The sequence below is a fragment of the Rhineura floridana genome, chromosome 3, assembly GCF_030035675.1.
Source record: "Rhineura floridana isolate rRhiFlo1 chromosome 3, rRhiFlo1.hap2, whole genome shotgun sequence".
NCBI classification, from domain to species: Eukaryota; Metazoa; Chordata; class Lepidosauria; order Squamata; family Rhineuridae; genus Rhineura; species Rhineura floridana.
In genome coordinates, this window is record NC_084482.1 from 98,695,730 (window position 1) to 98,712,029 (window position 16,300).

General features: G+C 40.2%; 1 protein-coding gene across 4 annotated transcripts in view; it reads left to right on the forward strand.

The window, feature by feature from the left end:
• Positions 1–318: 318 nt before the first annotated feature.
• KIF3A (kinesin family member 3A) overlaps positions 319–16,300 on the forward strand; it is a 46,219-nt gene continuing 30,237 nt past the window's right edge. For 3 of the 4 annotated variants that reach the window (XM_061617052.1, XM_061617053.1, XM_061617051.1), the window contains exons 1-9: positions 320–509; positions 4,771–5,044; positions 6,697–6,841; positions 7,516–7,600; positions 8,959–9,064; positions 10,091–10,230; positions 11,856–12,053; positions 12,866–13,040; positions 14,258–14,359. In XM_061617052.1, coding sequence (XP_061473036.1) covers positions 504–509; positions 4,771–5,044; positions 6,697–6,841; positions 7,516–7,600; positions 8,959–9,064; positions 10,091–10,230; positions 11,856–12,053; positions 12,866–13,040; positions 14,258–14,359 — 1,231 coding nt within the window. In that variant the 5' untranslated portion in view covers positions 320–503. Of the gene's footprint in view, positions 510–4,770; positions 5,045–6,696; positions 6,842–7,515; positions 7,601–8,958; positions 9,065–10,090; positions 10,231–11,855; positions 12,054–12,865; positions 13,041–14,257; positions 14,360–16,300 lie in introns of all 4 variants that reach the window. The other variant, XM_061617054.1, reaches the window with a different exon arrangement.

Here is a 16,300-nt window from a genome sequence, read left to right on the forward strand (position 1 = left end):
GGCATCCCTTAGGCAGGCAGAGTGGCTGGCTTCCGGCCGGTTATAAGATCCATAATACCCTATCTGTTACCCCACTACTAGTTTTAATTGATAAAAAGCTAACAACTTGATCCAAAGTTATATGTTCTGCAAAGATCGGTTCGTTTGTTTTTAATGGTTTGGTGATTGCACCCTCCTTTATTGCTCGCTTCCTGCTTACCACTACCGCCGCTCTGACTTTCCCTTTCTCTCATTGGCTACAATTCGGCACCAATAGCTGCTGGATGCCGGCGTGAGCATTTGCTCATTGGCTGCCGGGCCTCTGCATGACGCAAGCGGGGGGATGGGTTGTTCTCGCTGTCATTCCTATAGCGCAAGCGCACCAGTGCCGGTTATTGTGCTAATATTGTACTGAAGCGTTCGGGTGCCTCGTATCTGCGAGCGCCCTCCTTTCTGCCTTCTTTTCACACTCCTCTTGACCCGGCCCGGAGCCTTCTAGCTCAGCTGAGTCCAGCTCAAGGAAGATGCCGGTGAGAACCCCCCCCAATTCTCCTTCCCCCCCCGTTTCTCCCCACCCCATCGCGCTGCGGGTCCGTTGCTAGGGGCGGTGCTGGTCGAAGAGCGAGGCTTGGCATCGGGATGGAAGGGCAGTGGAGGATGGTGGAGTGGAGGGATCGCTGGCTGCCTGCTGAGTTTATGCGACGGGGCTGAGGAAGAGGAGGAGGAGGAAGCATGGGTGGGGGAGTAGGATTCTCTAGGCTTATGGGCTGGGGTGGTGCCTTCATGTACCTTAAAGGTATTGTTGTTGCTATTAATGTGTACTTTCCCGAAGGTACTGAAAATAAAATTTCACGTACGGAACCAATTGAAAATTCGTAATAAAAATATGTGGGTACTGTCGTGATTGTGAATATATAATAACCCTGAAGGCAGTTTTCAAAATAAAATTTAACATATGGAGCCAATTGAAAATCCACAATAAAATAATGTGATTACTATTGTGATGTTATGAATATATTACCTTTCAAGAATGTATATACCTGAAAGAAGCTTTTAGAATAAAATTCCGTGTAGGAAACCAATTGAAAATCTACAGTCATGGGATTACTATTGTGATATTCCATGTACGAAGCTGTCTGAAAATCTACAATAAAGCCATGTGATTACCGTTGTGATATTATGAATATATACCTCATGGAGCGGTGTAGCTTTCAGAATAAAATCCACAGCAAAATTATGTGATGCCACTTGGTGATCCCAATCAATGCTTATTTGGATTTCTTCAGCCTTAATAAACTGCAAGCTTCAGTATTGCAGATGATAGAATCTACACTGTATATGTTGGTCACTGGGTTGTTTAATGAAACTCTGACAATTTTGTACATTGGGGATGGCTGCGGAGTAGGTGTGAATGCAAAACAAAGCATAAAATATATTTAAAAGATGAACCCAGAAATCAAATTTAACCTTTAAAATATATCAGCATCTCTGCAAGTTGCCAGCTGGTCTAGTATGATGCCTGATGCGTAGCACAGTTCTGTGAACTTTCACTGGCACTATGTTTCAACCTCACCTCTCAGGTTTTCTGTAAAAATATTTTCATCCCTCTTACAGATGATCAATCCTGAAGCCTCATATATGTAAAATAGTGTTCTACCACTGAGCTGCAACCCTGTTTACTCTAAATCAGGGGTGGCTAAATTGTGGCCCTCCAGATGTTGTTGGTCTATAACTCCCATCATCCCTGACCATTGGTTACTATGGTGACTGGGGCTGGTGAGAGTTGTATTCAGCAACATCTGGGTGGGGAGCATAGGTTTAAACAATTATTTAAACAATTAACTTTGGCAGATAAAATAGACACTAAGGTTTAAATCCTAACCCCATTTACCTGAGAGTAAGGCCCATTGAATTCAGTGGGCCTGAGTTCTGAGTAGACTGGTTAGGATTGTACTCTGGATGCTTGAATTGTCCACGTACCACATTTTGTAAATGCATATCAATTAAAGAGTAGAAAGAGGACTTGCAGGCCATCTCGCCCAATCACCTGACTTGCTGCAAGCAATCCAGACATAGAACATCCCCAATAAAAAGCTGTCCAGCCTGTTTGAAGACCTCTAGTGAGGAAGAGCCCCACCCCTGGTAATGGGTTCTACTGTCAAACTGTTCATACTCTTCTTCTTCTGATTTCTTCTAATGTTTAACTGTAAGTCCATTAGACTTACAGTTCAAGGGCTAAGTTCAAGGTTCTGTGTTTTGTGTACAGAGCCCTGTACAGCCTGGGACCAGGATACCCAATGATCATCTTACCCCTTATATACTCAGTAGATCATTATGCTCTGCAGTAGAGGGCCTCCTGCAGATACCATCTTATCAGGAGGTCTGTTCCACACAACATAGGAAGCAGACCTTTAGTGTGGTGTCACCTAGCCTTTGGAATTCCCTCCCCTTAAATATTAGACCACTGCCATCTCTGTTATCTTTTCAGCGTCTACTGAAGATCTTCCTCTTTCAACAAGCCTTTTAAGTAGAGACCTTATCCCAGTCTGTGACTTTGCTGGAATACTTTTAAAGATTTTTTTAAGCTTTTTTTAAAAAAGATTTTTTTAAAGTTATTTTGTTTTAATATATTTTAATGTTTGTTTTTATGATGTTTTATAGTGTTTTTGTTTGCCGCCCTGGGCTCCTACTGGAAGGAAGGGTGGGATATAAACTTAATAATAATAATTAGATCTATTTATTTATTTATGATCACATTTATATCATACCTTTCCCCTAAGGAGTTCAAGGTGGCATCCAAACATGATTCTCACCCTCCCGATTTTATCCTCACAACAACCCTGTGAGACAGATTAGGCTGAGAGACAGTGACTGGCCTAAGGTCACCCAGTGAGCTTCATTGCTGAGTGGGGATTTGAACCCTGGTCGCCCACCCCAGTCTGACAGCCTAAATAATACACTGCACTAGCAGTCAATCTCGTCTTACCTCGGTGGCAGCAGAGAACGCGTCTTCAGCTTCTTCTGCGTGACAACACTCTTCAGATAGCTGAAAGGCTATCATGTTGCCCCTCTGTCTTCTCTTCTCCATGCTAAACATACCCAGTTCCTTCAGCTGTTCCTCATAAAATTTGCTTTCCCTATCCCTGACCATCTTTGTTGCCCTCCTCTGAGCCTGTCCAAGTTTTCTGTATCTTTCTTAAAGTGTGGAACCCAGAACTGGTCACAGTAGTCCAAATGAATTTGGACTGGCATGGACTAAAGTGGAACTTGGTCATTATGGTTCTGTTAATGCAGCCTAAAATCTCATCAGCCTTTTTTGCAGCTGCATCACACTGCTGATTCTTGTTCAGCTAGTGGCTGATTATAATCCTGAGATCCTTTCCACATAAACTACTGCCAAACAATCCTATACCTTTGCTGTTGATTTTTTTAAATTATCACTTTTGCCTAAATGCAGGACCTTGCTTTTGTCTCTGTTGAAGTTCATCTTGTTAGCGTTTTTTTGTTTAAAATTTGTTCTGTTTACAAACATGGTTATCAAAGAATATAGAAATTGGCTGTTTTTCTATTTACAATAGAAGACATATAGAATAAAACATCTCAATGTAAATCTTTTATTTGGCAAATATAACAGATTTCAGTACAGTGTAAACTTTTTTCAAATTTGAGAACTTTACCCCAAAATCTGCATGACGGTTTAATTTACTTTTCAAACATGTAGGCTGCAATCCAAAGAGGTATTGGTACATCGTATGTATGTATCAACATATGTATGATGAACCCAAGTATTCTGATGTAGCTCACTTTTTTTGTCATCAGATAGTCTGGCTCCCTTGGAAATTCTGGGGAAACATCTTTGAACCCTTCTTTGGCCTCTGGAAAGTTTGGGCAAGGGCCCACAGTTCCCCTCACTGTGACAAGTGTAATAAGTTCCACCCTTCCCACTAACTTTGTAGTAGGAGATCATTTGTGTAGAGCATCTTCATCCAAAAGGACTCCCAGAGTGGCTTACATACAATTATGCAGGCTTGCAATCTAAAGAACATAATACACAAGAGGAAAGTGACAGGGCGAGAAGTGAAAAAAAGCCAGCAGGTCTTTCAGCAAAACTGATGGAATGGGCCTTGCTTCTCATCTCTCCTGCTGAGAGGAGATCATCCCTGAAATGCTGGACTTTAGAGGCACTTGGAAGCATAACAAGTGTAGGGATGAATCCCTGCCTCCAATTCCAAAATCAGGAAGGAGGTTTGGGCACTCTGCTTCCTATGTCCTTGGAGCATTAAACCCCAAACCTGGAGAGGGAGGAATCATTCTTGCGGTTGTGCCAGGTAACTGCAGGGATAATCCCTATCCCCCTCCCCGGCTTGAAGCTTAGCTTAAAAAAAAAAGTTTAAAAATGTTTATATTTACAGAACAAAAAGTCTACAAGCAGCTAAAACAAGAGTCAACAAGAAACTAGAACAATTTCAGTTTCTTGTAGCTCATGCTACATGGGACAGTCCCTGGCCTTTGGAGGTGTGGGGGGAGGCAAGGGACAAAGCCCATTTTCTTCCCTCCCCAAGGAGGCAACCATATATTTTGATTGCCAAGGTGAGCTAAAAATTGAAGGTTCTTGAATTTAGAATATGCCGCAAGTTTTTTTAAAGCAGAGAAGCTACCATTGTGCACATGCTGTTTCTCTACCCACGACGATTTTCTAGTGGTTTGTGGTAGTAATTGTAAATCACTTCTTTAATTTACATCTTTGCTTCTTTCATGAATTATAATTGGTCATTTTCTTTCTTTGTGTAGATCAACAAATCTGAGAAGTCAGACAGTTCTGATAATGTTAAGGTGGTTGTTCGCTGCCGGCCTTTCAATGAGCGAGAGAAAGCAATGTGTTACAAGATGGCAGTTAATGTCGATGAAATGCGAGGCACTATTACTGTCCATAAGACAGATTCTTCCAATGAACCTCCCAAGACATTTACATTTGATACTGTTTTTGGACCAGAGAGCAAACAACTTGATGTTTATAATTTAACTGCAAGGCCAATAATTGACTCTGTTTTGGAAGGATATAATGGTAAGTGCTTCTTTGTCGCAGAAAAATGATGGTGTGGGGGACAGTTTGTGAAAAATATTCTTCTGGAGCAGAACCTTTATTAAGTACTGTAAATATGCTGTGTAGTTTGCACCTACTGTTCTGCTTAATCACAGAATGCCAACTGTTTATAAAATACTTTGCTTGTTTTCAGTATCTGTTTTTGTAATTAGTAACAGGGAGGTCATCATCAACATGGTACTGTGCTTTAGACCTATTCACACACTCCTTCCTTCTGCATGATCCTCTCCCAAGTCCTCTTAAAATCGTATCTGGTCCCCATGGGGAGGCATGCAGTTGGAGAAAGGCTCGGCTTTGTTGCAGAGGAAACTGTTTTGCTCAGAGAAGAAGTTTTGTGATTGTTTGCCTCTCTTCCTCCCTCCCACACAAAATAAGGTAATAGGCAGCACTAAGCCAGGAGTAGCCAACATGGTACCTTCCAGATGTTACTGGATTACAACTCCCATTAGCCGAGCCAGTATGGCCAATGGCCAAGGATGACAGAAGTTGTAATCAAACAACATCTGGAAGGCAAAACCTTGGCTAGCCCTGAATTAAACCATAGTCTGGTGTTGCATGAGTAAACCTATTTAAGCCTTGGGCTCTTGCATTCCTTCTCCTTCCGGTGCTGCTGCAGGGAGAAGATTGGAAGGATCTGCTTCCTATTAACAGTAATTGGATCCAGAAAAGGACAAACTGAGGTTTATTTTAAAAAGCCAGGATCATAAAACAGATCCTAGCTTATTTCAATAAACCATAATTTAAGCTAACTGCAATTTGCCCTTTTTGGATGTAGCAATAAACTATGGCTAGTGTTAAACTGGGATCAGATACCTTTAACATCCTCCTCACAGCTGCACCAGAGGAAGAAAGGGGAGCAGGGAGTGTTTGAGCACAAGACTTTAGCAAGCTCATTCATAAATCATAATTTAGCATTGTGTCCAAGCTAGGACAGAACTTCCTGGCTTTTGCACTTTTTCCAATTCATATTATAAGCCTGTTCTCACTGTATGTATGCATGCATGTATTTGGATAGATATTCTTGAATGCCACCACCATCACCAAGTCTGAAGGTTGCATTCATATCGAAGGCATGTGGTGGTGGTGTCATTACAGAAGATTCTGAAGTGACAGCTAGAAAAGGATTGGGTAAAGTTCTTGGTTTTTTTGTTTTAAGGAGAGATACATCTAATCCAGTGCATGTGCACACTTTATAGTAAATGGGGAAGGCATGTATTTTGTGCTTGTTATAGTAAGATATTCATTGCTAAGTAAGGTGAGATTTGGCCCTGTGTTAGAATTAGAGGAGGGTGCAATTGAACCTACCTGTCACAATTGTACTTGTTTTCTTGATCATTAACTATTTTATTCTGGAGTCTAGTAAAACTCACCAGAGTTAGTTTTAAATCACAATCTCCAATTTAGACAAAGTAGAAAGTCATGGTTTCATGCAGGCAAAACTAAGGGGGGGGGGTGCAAGTCCAAGACTTGCTGTAGCTCCTGCATATCATGCTAAGCTAAACCATGGGTTAGCATTATTTGTGAACAGTCCCTTGGTGTTTACTTTTATCTTAATGCCCCTGGTGGTGTCAAAGAAGGAATTCAAAATTTCTCTTTTCTGTCATAAATTGCAGGTACCATTTTTGCTTATGGACAGACTGGAACAGGAAAAACGTTTACTATGGAAGGTGTCCGGGCTGTTCCAGAGCTCAGAGGGATCATTCCAAATTCTTTTGCTCATATATTTGGGCACATTGCAAAGGCAGAAGGTGATACAAGGTAAATAACTTACTATTTCCCCTGCCCAAACCCCACGTTTCAGACTGGATCAGACAAAAGGCCAAAATTAATCAAGCATCCTCTTTCAACAAATGGCCAGCACAATACTTCTTGGAAGCCCATGATCAGGAGATGGAGGCAGCAGCCTTCCCTGTTCATGTGTTCCCTCCATCTGGTGTTTAGAATACTAGATTACTTCTGAATATGGAGGTTCCATTTAGCTATCAGTGGTATTAGATCTCCCAAAGGCCATCCTCCATGAATTTGTCTGATTCTCTATTAAAGCCAGTGGCCATTGCCACATCTTGTGGCAGTGAATTTCATAACTTACATATGTGTCAAATGAAGAAAGCTCCTTTGTGTACTCTGGGTCTTTTGTGCCTCACTTTCATTACATGGCCATATTCTAGCGTTGTGAGGATGAAAAAAGTACTTCTCTCCATGATATTGTTGTTTTACAAACTTCTATCAAGTTCCCACCCTGGCTGTATTTTTTCCCTAAATTAAAAAGTCCCAGATGCTTTTTCTTTTTCTTGCTCCAATCTCCTTGTTGAAATTAGGTCCCTTCATTATTATTTTTTCATCAATCCAGTGTACGTTTTGCTTTGTGTATTTGCTTGTAAGATCAAATTAATTCTGATTATCCTTTTGTCTGTTGGTTTATTCAACTTCAGGTTTTTGGTTCGAGTCTCTTACTTGGAAATCTACAACGAAGAAGTGCGTGACCTGCTGGGAAAGGACCAGACACAGAGGCTAGAAGTAAGAAGTGATAACTTCTAAACTAGTGAGCAAAGTGAAAAGCATGAAAAAGAACTGTTGCTACTCAGATAACTCCTAAACCTTGAAACATGTGCTCATGCCTTTTAAAAACAGGAATAAAAGGGGGGGGTAGTCAGTTTGAAAGTTTGCTCCATCCAGCTAAAAGGTGGAGCAAAGGAGTTCACTGTGCCAAAGTTTAGAGCAACCATTTATCTCCTTAGCTAAAGTTATAAAGGCTTGTGGGTTGTACATGTTGTGTATCTGCAGAGTGCCAAATTTTATTTCTGAAACAAATATTATTTTACGATGTATAGATTTGTTTTTCTTCACAGTCCTTCAAGCCACTTGGGTTTCCTGTCATTTGAAATTAACTGATAGATGTTAAAATTTCACTGATTTTAATTCTGCAGCCTTTGATTTTGTAAATATCAAAGTATTAATATGATTTTTTTTAAAAAAAACTCACTAGCTGGAAGCTGGGTGCAAACTTCATCAGCTTAATTCATTCTGTACACATTGTGCTGATGTTGTTAACAAAGGAGCTCCTGGCTAGAATATCTGAGTCCCAAAGCAATATGAAATTGCAGTATGATCAAAAGTTCGCCAACTAGCACACTCATCTGTGTAATAATGTAGTAACTTGCAACATTTGGAATGGACAGTTAGCTTCTGGGGTATTCTACAATTAATGGTAAGGCCACTTGTTTCTCTGTAAGCTTCCAACTATGCTAATCAAGTATGGGATGTCTTGCAGATCCTGATCATTCAAACAGGAATGGATGCGATATCTGACCCTCTCTCACCCACACCTTTGGTTTAGGGAGCAATCCTATTCACTGAGAATAAATCCCATTTAACTGAATGGGTTTTACTTCAGAGTAGACATGTATGAGATTGCACTGTTAGTTGCCTTCCTTGATAAACTTCTGTAAAACATATAACTGAAGGGAAAAACTCTTTGATTAACTTTCCAGTGATTGCATATCATTTGTTTGGTATTATCGGAATAGAAATGCATTATTTATTTGATTTACTAATGGTCAAATACAAAGTGTTGTATATAAACGTGTCCCTCCATTTCTTCAGAAAGCTCTAGGTGCTCTCTCTCTCTCTCTCTCTCGCTCTCTCTCACTCTCACTCTCTCACTCACTCGTGTTCAGAAGGATCCCCACTCCTTTTGGAGTACCTTTGGGAGATGCTGAGGGAACATAACTGAAAATCACCTTTCTCCCTTCCCTTCCATTCACAAAAGCTTCCACTCAATCAAATAGCCTTTGTGAGCAGAGAGACACAGAACAGCATTTCTGAAAAGCATTTTTAGGTGCTTCCCAAAAATTACTGCCTGATTTGACTTGTAGGTTAAAGAACGACCTGATGTGGGTGTTTATATCAAAGATCTTTCAGCTTATGTTGTAAACAATGCAGACGACATGGACAGAATTATGACACTTGGCCACAAAAACCGTGAGTTGCATAAATCCACCTGGCTATTTCACCTCCATTATGTGTGGTCCACTGACTATTAGGGGCCAAGGAAAGCAGCCCACAATAGTCATGCTGATTTTGTGCTGCTTCTGATGTAGCCAATTTTGTGCACGTAGTTTTGCATTTTGGGAAATAGTTTTGTTCAAATTTTTTTTTTAAAAAAATCAAATTTAAATATAATTACTGGAGTTTTTATAAATTATTAGTTTGTATACCAGCCATCATCCAAGTGGCTCATAGTGAATGTTTGTATCTTTGTAACTATCCTGCAAGAAAAGCAAGTCACCATAGTCCTCAGCTTAATGCTACTCAGTGAGTTTCATGGCTGAGGAAAGATTTGTATTCTCTTTCCTTGGTCTTGTCATTTTGTTATACTGGCTCTTTAGTTAAGCTTTTATGAAGGGAAATACAAGCCAATTCAGAAAAATCCATAATTTTTAAAGGTTTCAGTTAACCTTTCAGGCAGTATGTATTTGCTGCATATGGTAGGTTGTTAACCAGTGGAAAGATATCTAAGCTGCATAATATCAGTTAAATGTTGCTCAGGTTCATGATATTTGTTTGACATATTTTTGTTCTTCGTTTCCTTTGCAAATAAAGGTTGGAGACAACTGGGATATAAATTCTGAAAACTTTCTTTAAAATATTTTCAGCTGTCAGAGTGAGAACTAAATCTATTTCTGTCCTCTTGCATGACGATCTGTGAAGCTGAATCAAAACAATGTAAATTCAGAGTACCAGGAAAATAATTTTTCCATTCACTCTTGGCAGTTTTTTTTATAATATTAACAGGTGGTATATAGACAGATGTTTTATATATGTATTCATTTTTAGTAGTAAGAAGCTGTGATTGTTATGCAATACCCTGATAAATCAGGGCCAAAGAAAATATGTGTGTTTTGATGTTGTAGTTTGTAAAATGATAATCTGTGCGAAGTGTAGTAGTTCTCACTGAATATAATTGTTAACATAAGCCTTTCCTTGGATTTTTCTCTGTATAAATAGGTTCTGTTGGTGCCACTAACATGAATGAGCACAGCTCCCGTTCCCATGCTATCTTTACAATTACAATTGAGTGCAGTGAGAAGGGTGTTGATGGGAATATACATGTGCGCATGGGCAAATTACACCTAGTAGATCTTGCGGTAAGCTATTATATTCATTTATTGTGTTTAAGTTAGTACATGCCTTTCTAATGTACTGTCCTGGGCTGTCTTAGCACCAGAGCTAAGATACCATCATAGAGGACACTTCATTCAGAGCAATCGAGTGCATTCCCATGCACTGAGAAGCAAGTGCCACTGCATTGGATTGCAGCCACAGAGCATAAAGATAAGCTCAGTACAACTTGGGAAAGTTCACTCAAACGCAGTTGCAAGTAATAAGGATTTAGCACCTGAGTAAATTACTTAAACTGACAATGCAACATAGCCCTTTCCTCCAAGATCTTCATATTTTTAAGCCTGAACGTGATTCTGCATGAACAGTCCTTGAAAATTAAACTGTTTGCTCTCAAATATTCAAATTGCAAAGGACAAGGTTCTGTGGTATATTTTCTCCTGGAGATTAGTTCTTGGCTTGTTGAAAAATGTGATAGGATCAACTTAGATCATCTTGATTAACTTAGATCAGCTGAGACTAACATGCCCTAGCTGGACATTTTCTGCCTACCAGCATTTAAAATACTGTATTTGTTCCTTGAAATCCTCACATTCAGAAACACAGAACCAGGAACTTTATTTGTCATCTAAGTTGGGAGCCTTTTAGAATACACTGCAATCATCATGATTTGCCTACTTGGGTCTGCAACAAGGCGGACCAGAAATGTTTTATTAAATAAAAATGGTTCCACTCTTCTCTCTTCCTGCAGTATAGTAGCTTTGTAATATATTTTTTTCTTTGTGTTCAAGACTGGTCAAAGTAGTTGGTTGAGGCAATTGTTTTTAGGGATTTATTTATTTATTACATTTATATACTGCCCCATAGCCGAAGCTCTCTGGGCAGTTTACAGCAATTAAAAACAAATATACCAATTTTAAAATGCAAACAGTTTAAAAACACAATTTAAAAACACATGCTAAAATGCCTGGGAGAAAGGAAAGTCTTGACCTGGTGCCGAAAAGATAACAATGTTGGCGCCAGGCGCACCTCGTCAGAAAAATCGTTCCATAATTTGGGGGCCACCACTGAGACTCCCTTGTTGCATTGCCAGACTCCCAGCTTCCCTTGGAGGCCTTGGATGTTGAGCGTAGTGTATGGGTGGGTTCATGTCGGGAGAGGCGTTCCATCAGGTATTGTGGTCCCAAGCCGTGTAAGGCTTTATAGGTTAAAACCAGCTCCTTGAATGAAGCTCGGAAACATACAGGCAGCCAATGCAAGTGGGCCAGAATCGGTTTATATGTTTGAACTGTCTGGTCTCTGTTGCCAATCTAGCTGCTGCATTTTTCAAAAGCTGCAGCTTCCGAACCGTCTTCAAAGGCAGCCCCACGTAGAGCGCATTGCAGTAATCTAATGGGATGCCATTAAAGTAGCATGTAATTTCAGAGGAGTGCCCCAGGGTTCTTTGCAGTGTTCCTGGAGTGCAGTTCTTGAGTCATGCAGCTAGTATGGACTTCTTAACTAAAGTTTTCCCATTCCTCATTTTAATTACACAGGCAATCAGATCATTTTGTTTTCTGGCTGCTTTGCCATGATCTATGGTCTCATTTGTAGAAAATGCTGGTATTGAAATTTTCCATTCCTTCTAGATTTCCCCTCTCTTTTTTTCCAGGGATCTGAAAGGCAAGCAAAAACTGGAGCCACTGGACAGCGACTAAAGGAAGCTACCAAAATCAACCTTTCCCTCTCTACCCTTGGGAATGTCATTTCTGCACTGGTGGATGGAAAGAGCACTCACGTGCCTTACCGGAACTCTAAACTGACTCGACTGCTACAGGATTCTCTTGGAGGCAACTCCAAAACGATGATGGTAATGATAGAAACGCCACATGTGGTCTCATGGTAGTCTAGGCCACAAAATTACTTGCTGAAATAATAGCTGATGATGATATTTCTCCCATGCTTCCTTCCAAGGAGTTTAGGACTGCATATACAATATTTTCTTCCTGCTTCCATTTTGTCCTCACAACAGCCCTGGAAAATAGGTCAGGAAGACAGATAGTAAATAGCCCAAGGTCTCCTATTGAATCTTCATCACTGAGCAGAGATTTAAGTCTTACACTTTATCCACTCTGTCTCAATGGATATTTTTGAATGGATTAGTTTTCACGCAATATTATACAGTGTGTGAAACTTTAGATTTCTGTCTTTTTTTTAATTTTGGTCATAATTCATGAAAGAATGATGAAGTGGGCAAAAACACACAAACTTTGTTAGCTTGATGTGTTTAGTGTAATGTGCAAAGTATTATTAACTAGTGAAACAGACACTAAGCACATAGATCAATACATTTAGAACCTTCTTCATATATTATACAGGAGTACTCCAGTTTGGGGTATAAGGCCAGGCCACAGGAATTTGTGGACCAAGTAGGGGCCTCTCTAACAGCCTAGCAACAGACATTCAGCCTTTTGTTGTGCTTTGGACTGAGGTCTGTAGAGCAGCCCCATGACTAGTTCAACAGACCACAGAGTTTTATCCTAAATGTGACCACAGTGTTGTGTATTCCATAGAATTAGGCACATGGCTGCCCTGTAGTCCTTGATTTGCATTGAATCGTAGTTTTCCAGGATCCTTTTTCCTATAAAGTCTCTTGTACATAACATTTTTCTTCTTTTTTAGTGTGCAAACATTGGTCCAGCAGACTACAATTATGATGAGACTATCAGCACTCTGCGATATGCCAACCGTGCCAAAAACATCAAGAATAAGGCTAGAATTAATGAAGATCCAAAGGATGCCTTACTTCGCCAATTTCAAAAAGAAATCGAAGAGCTTAAGAAAAAATTGGAGGAAGGTAACCCACAAACTCTTTTCTACCAGCATTTTTTCTGTAGAGATTTCTAGCGACTAGTGGAAATAGCTTTAAGTACCCAAAATACATTCAGAGCTCTCCACAAGGCGAAGAAATTCTGGTTGTTAAATTGTTATTGTAAACATTTTTATCCTGCCCTTCCTGCAGCAGCTCAGGGTGATGTACAGGGTGTTGCCCCACTTTATCCTCCCAACAATCTTGTGCGGTGGGTTACTCTGAGAGATAGCAACTGGCCCAAGGTCATTGTATATGAATCTAGGTCTTCCTAAATCTAAGTTCAGCACTTGAGCCACTACACCATACTTGCTGTGAACTTCAGATTGGTGCTTAACTCCTTTGAGTAAAATACTATATCTGCCCACTAGATGGTACTTGGAGCTAAGAGTGGATTGTCAAAGTCACCACTTTTTCTTCACTTAGTTTGAGCTTGCTTACAACTAGTACTTTATTTATTTATTTCACAAAATTTATGTACCACTTAATAGTAAATAGGACCTCTAAGTGGTTTACAAAAAATGCAGTGAGCATTAAAATTGTCAATAAAAAACAAAATTGAAAAAGATATTAAAAAATCAAAATAAAAACAACAATTAAGTTACAATAATGAAATATTTAACCACAGGTCAGCTTCTACATATCTATATAGGCTTGCCTGAACAAAAATGTTTTTAGCAGGCGCCAAAAAAGTACAATGAAAGCACCTGCCTGGTGTCAAAGGATACAGCAAAGTCAATTTGATAAAAATCAGGAGCAGTGTTTAACTAATTGTGTTAGCGTAAGGATTAGCACTAGTGCAAGGATTAATGGTTGCTCAGTGGGACTCCCCCCTCTTCTCTCTCCCTGCATGTACCCTGCGCCTTCTCCAGATCTTCTCTGGAAGGCTGGGGGAACCCCAGAACAGATTAAGGGGAGGAAAGGGGAAATAATTCTGTTGTGCAGGGAGAAATACTTGCACTGACGGAACCAGTGACTCAGCGCTGTATTGAATACAACCTCAGGCCTACATCCAGCTGCTAATGCTAAGGTTCTATGTGTCAAAGTCTGTGTGATTTCCTTCTAGTCCTGTTTTCTAGAAAGCATGGTGGAATGGACAGGACTGGAGTGAGATTTAAGTTAACCTGATGTAACAATAATCTGTAGATGAGCATTCACTGAAGCATGTCTGTTTCTTGGATAAACTTGTAAGTAATACTGTATAGGGGAAGAGATCTCTGGTTCCGAGACCAGCGGCTCTGAAGAAGATGATGAAGATGATGATGGAGAGATTGGCGAAGATGGGGAAAAGCGAAAGAAGCGAAGGGGTAAGGCGCTGAGAAAATAGCCATGGTTTTCTTATTCACAATATTATCAGAGTGCCTGCTGCAATTATCATGCTCCTTTTAGGAACAGACTCTCTTGAAGTGTTTTGGTTTGACGTGCTATACCTAAAGAAAAATCTCCTACTTGGGTAGCATGCTTGTGGTAGTTTTCTTGAACAGAGGAGCTCTCAAATTACAGTAGGGTCATATTCATAGTTCAGAATTGCACAGGTATTTGAGTTCTTGATTTTTCAGTGACTGTAATAGGGAAGATGCATGGGTAAACTGATAATCAGCTACATGGATTGGACTAAATACTATAAATGATACGGTGTTGTGTTACCTTCCCATGTCAAGGTGCCCACTGTCTTGGTTGACACAGGCTTCTTTAGGGGAATGGTAATGAGCCTTTTTATAATTTGCTCTTAAAATAGAGAATATCCTTGGTGCTACAAGAGGCTTCTCTAAGAAAAAAAAGTTTGCTAGACTTCAGAGCATCCAATTAATCTTTGTTTCAGTTAATTTAACTATTCACCTTTTTGGTCAGAGGTAAAAAGTACAGATGGGAATATCGCTTTAGTCTAATTGCATATAAGACTCAAATTGTTCTACAGAATGCATCAAGTTGTAATAACTTGGGATGGAATTTCAATTTTTCTTTTTAAACTATACAAATGAAAAGATGTGCTGTGTGGACTTAATGTTTAAAACAATGACTTTGCATGTGGTTTGAACAGATGAACTATTTCAGGTTTATGATTTTTTCCCCTTTGTGGATAACATCTATGGGATTCTGTGTGTGGGGAAAGTGGAACAGGCCAGGTCCTCAGGTTCATGTGCTTACTCACTATTTTCCCATGACACCCCATGCTGTGTATAGAACACAGGGATATCTTGTACTTATTTGAATACATTTAAACATATGCAACTGATATTAGACCTGCCAGAGAACAGGGTGAGGAGATTCTGTGATCTGAATGCAGAATCTCTTGGTTTGAAAGTTATCATCTACATCACTGGTGGGGAGACTCGGGCCCACAAGCCTAATTAGGCCTGACAATGCTCCTAATTAGGCTGCTTTCCCTAAACCATGCCTACCTGTTCAACACCTGATGTCAGGATTGGTACAACTAAGGACCTGGCTGGATTCAGTTACACTAGGGAGTTCCCCATCAGTCAGCTGATGGGAACTGTGAGGGAACCCCTTCAAAGCCCATTAGCACCTGAAAAGGGACTAGAGAGGGGCTCCCTCTTGGTGCCCATCAGCTGAGGGGTGCTTCACCTTCAAAGAAGATGCTCTTAGCACCAATCACCTGAGAGGACCCTGCCCACCTGTCATAGTTAACCCAAGTGGGCAGGGGTAGGAGAAATAAGGATCCAGTTCCCCATCCTTGATCTACATTCAGTAAGGCGATACATGAGCCTGAGGATTTCTGATCTGTACCATGCATTGTGTGTGTATACTGTATGCGGAGGAGAGAGGGAATGTCCAAATAGGCCCTGTGCTATGTATCTTTAAATCATGATTAACCCAGTGAGTTTGCACCCTTTCTGTATTAAAAATTGATCGGTGCTTGCTGTGTTGGCACTTTTTCAGTGTATTTATGTCTTCTGCTTAGATTGGTGTGTGTGTTTTGTGCAACAAGTATTGGTATATAGGTCTGGAAAGCTGGTTCTGCCTTTCCTGGGTAGATGGTTTACCCTCCTTCTAGGTCAGTGGACAGTTAATAAGAATTCTGACAATTGCCTTGATCACAATGAAGAGGAGCAGGCTTACTCTCTCTCCAGATTTGTTCCCATTTCAGACCATTGTACAGGCTTGTTATAAGATATTTGATTCTATTAAATACTGAGGGGAAGAGTGGCTCTCGCTAGTATTTTATTTCCATTTTATCTCAGTTGTAGTTGATTATAATTACCAGTTTTGTTCTCATCCAAGCTGGT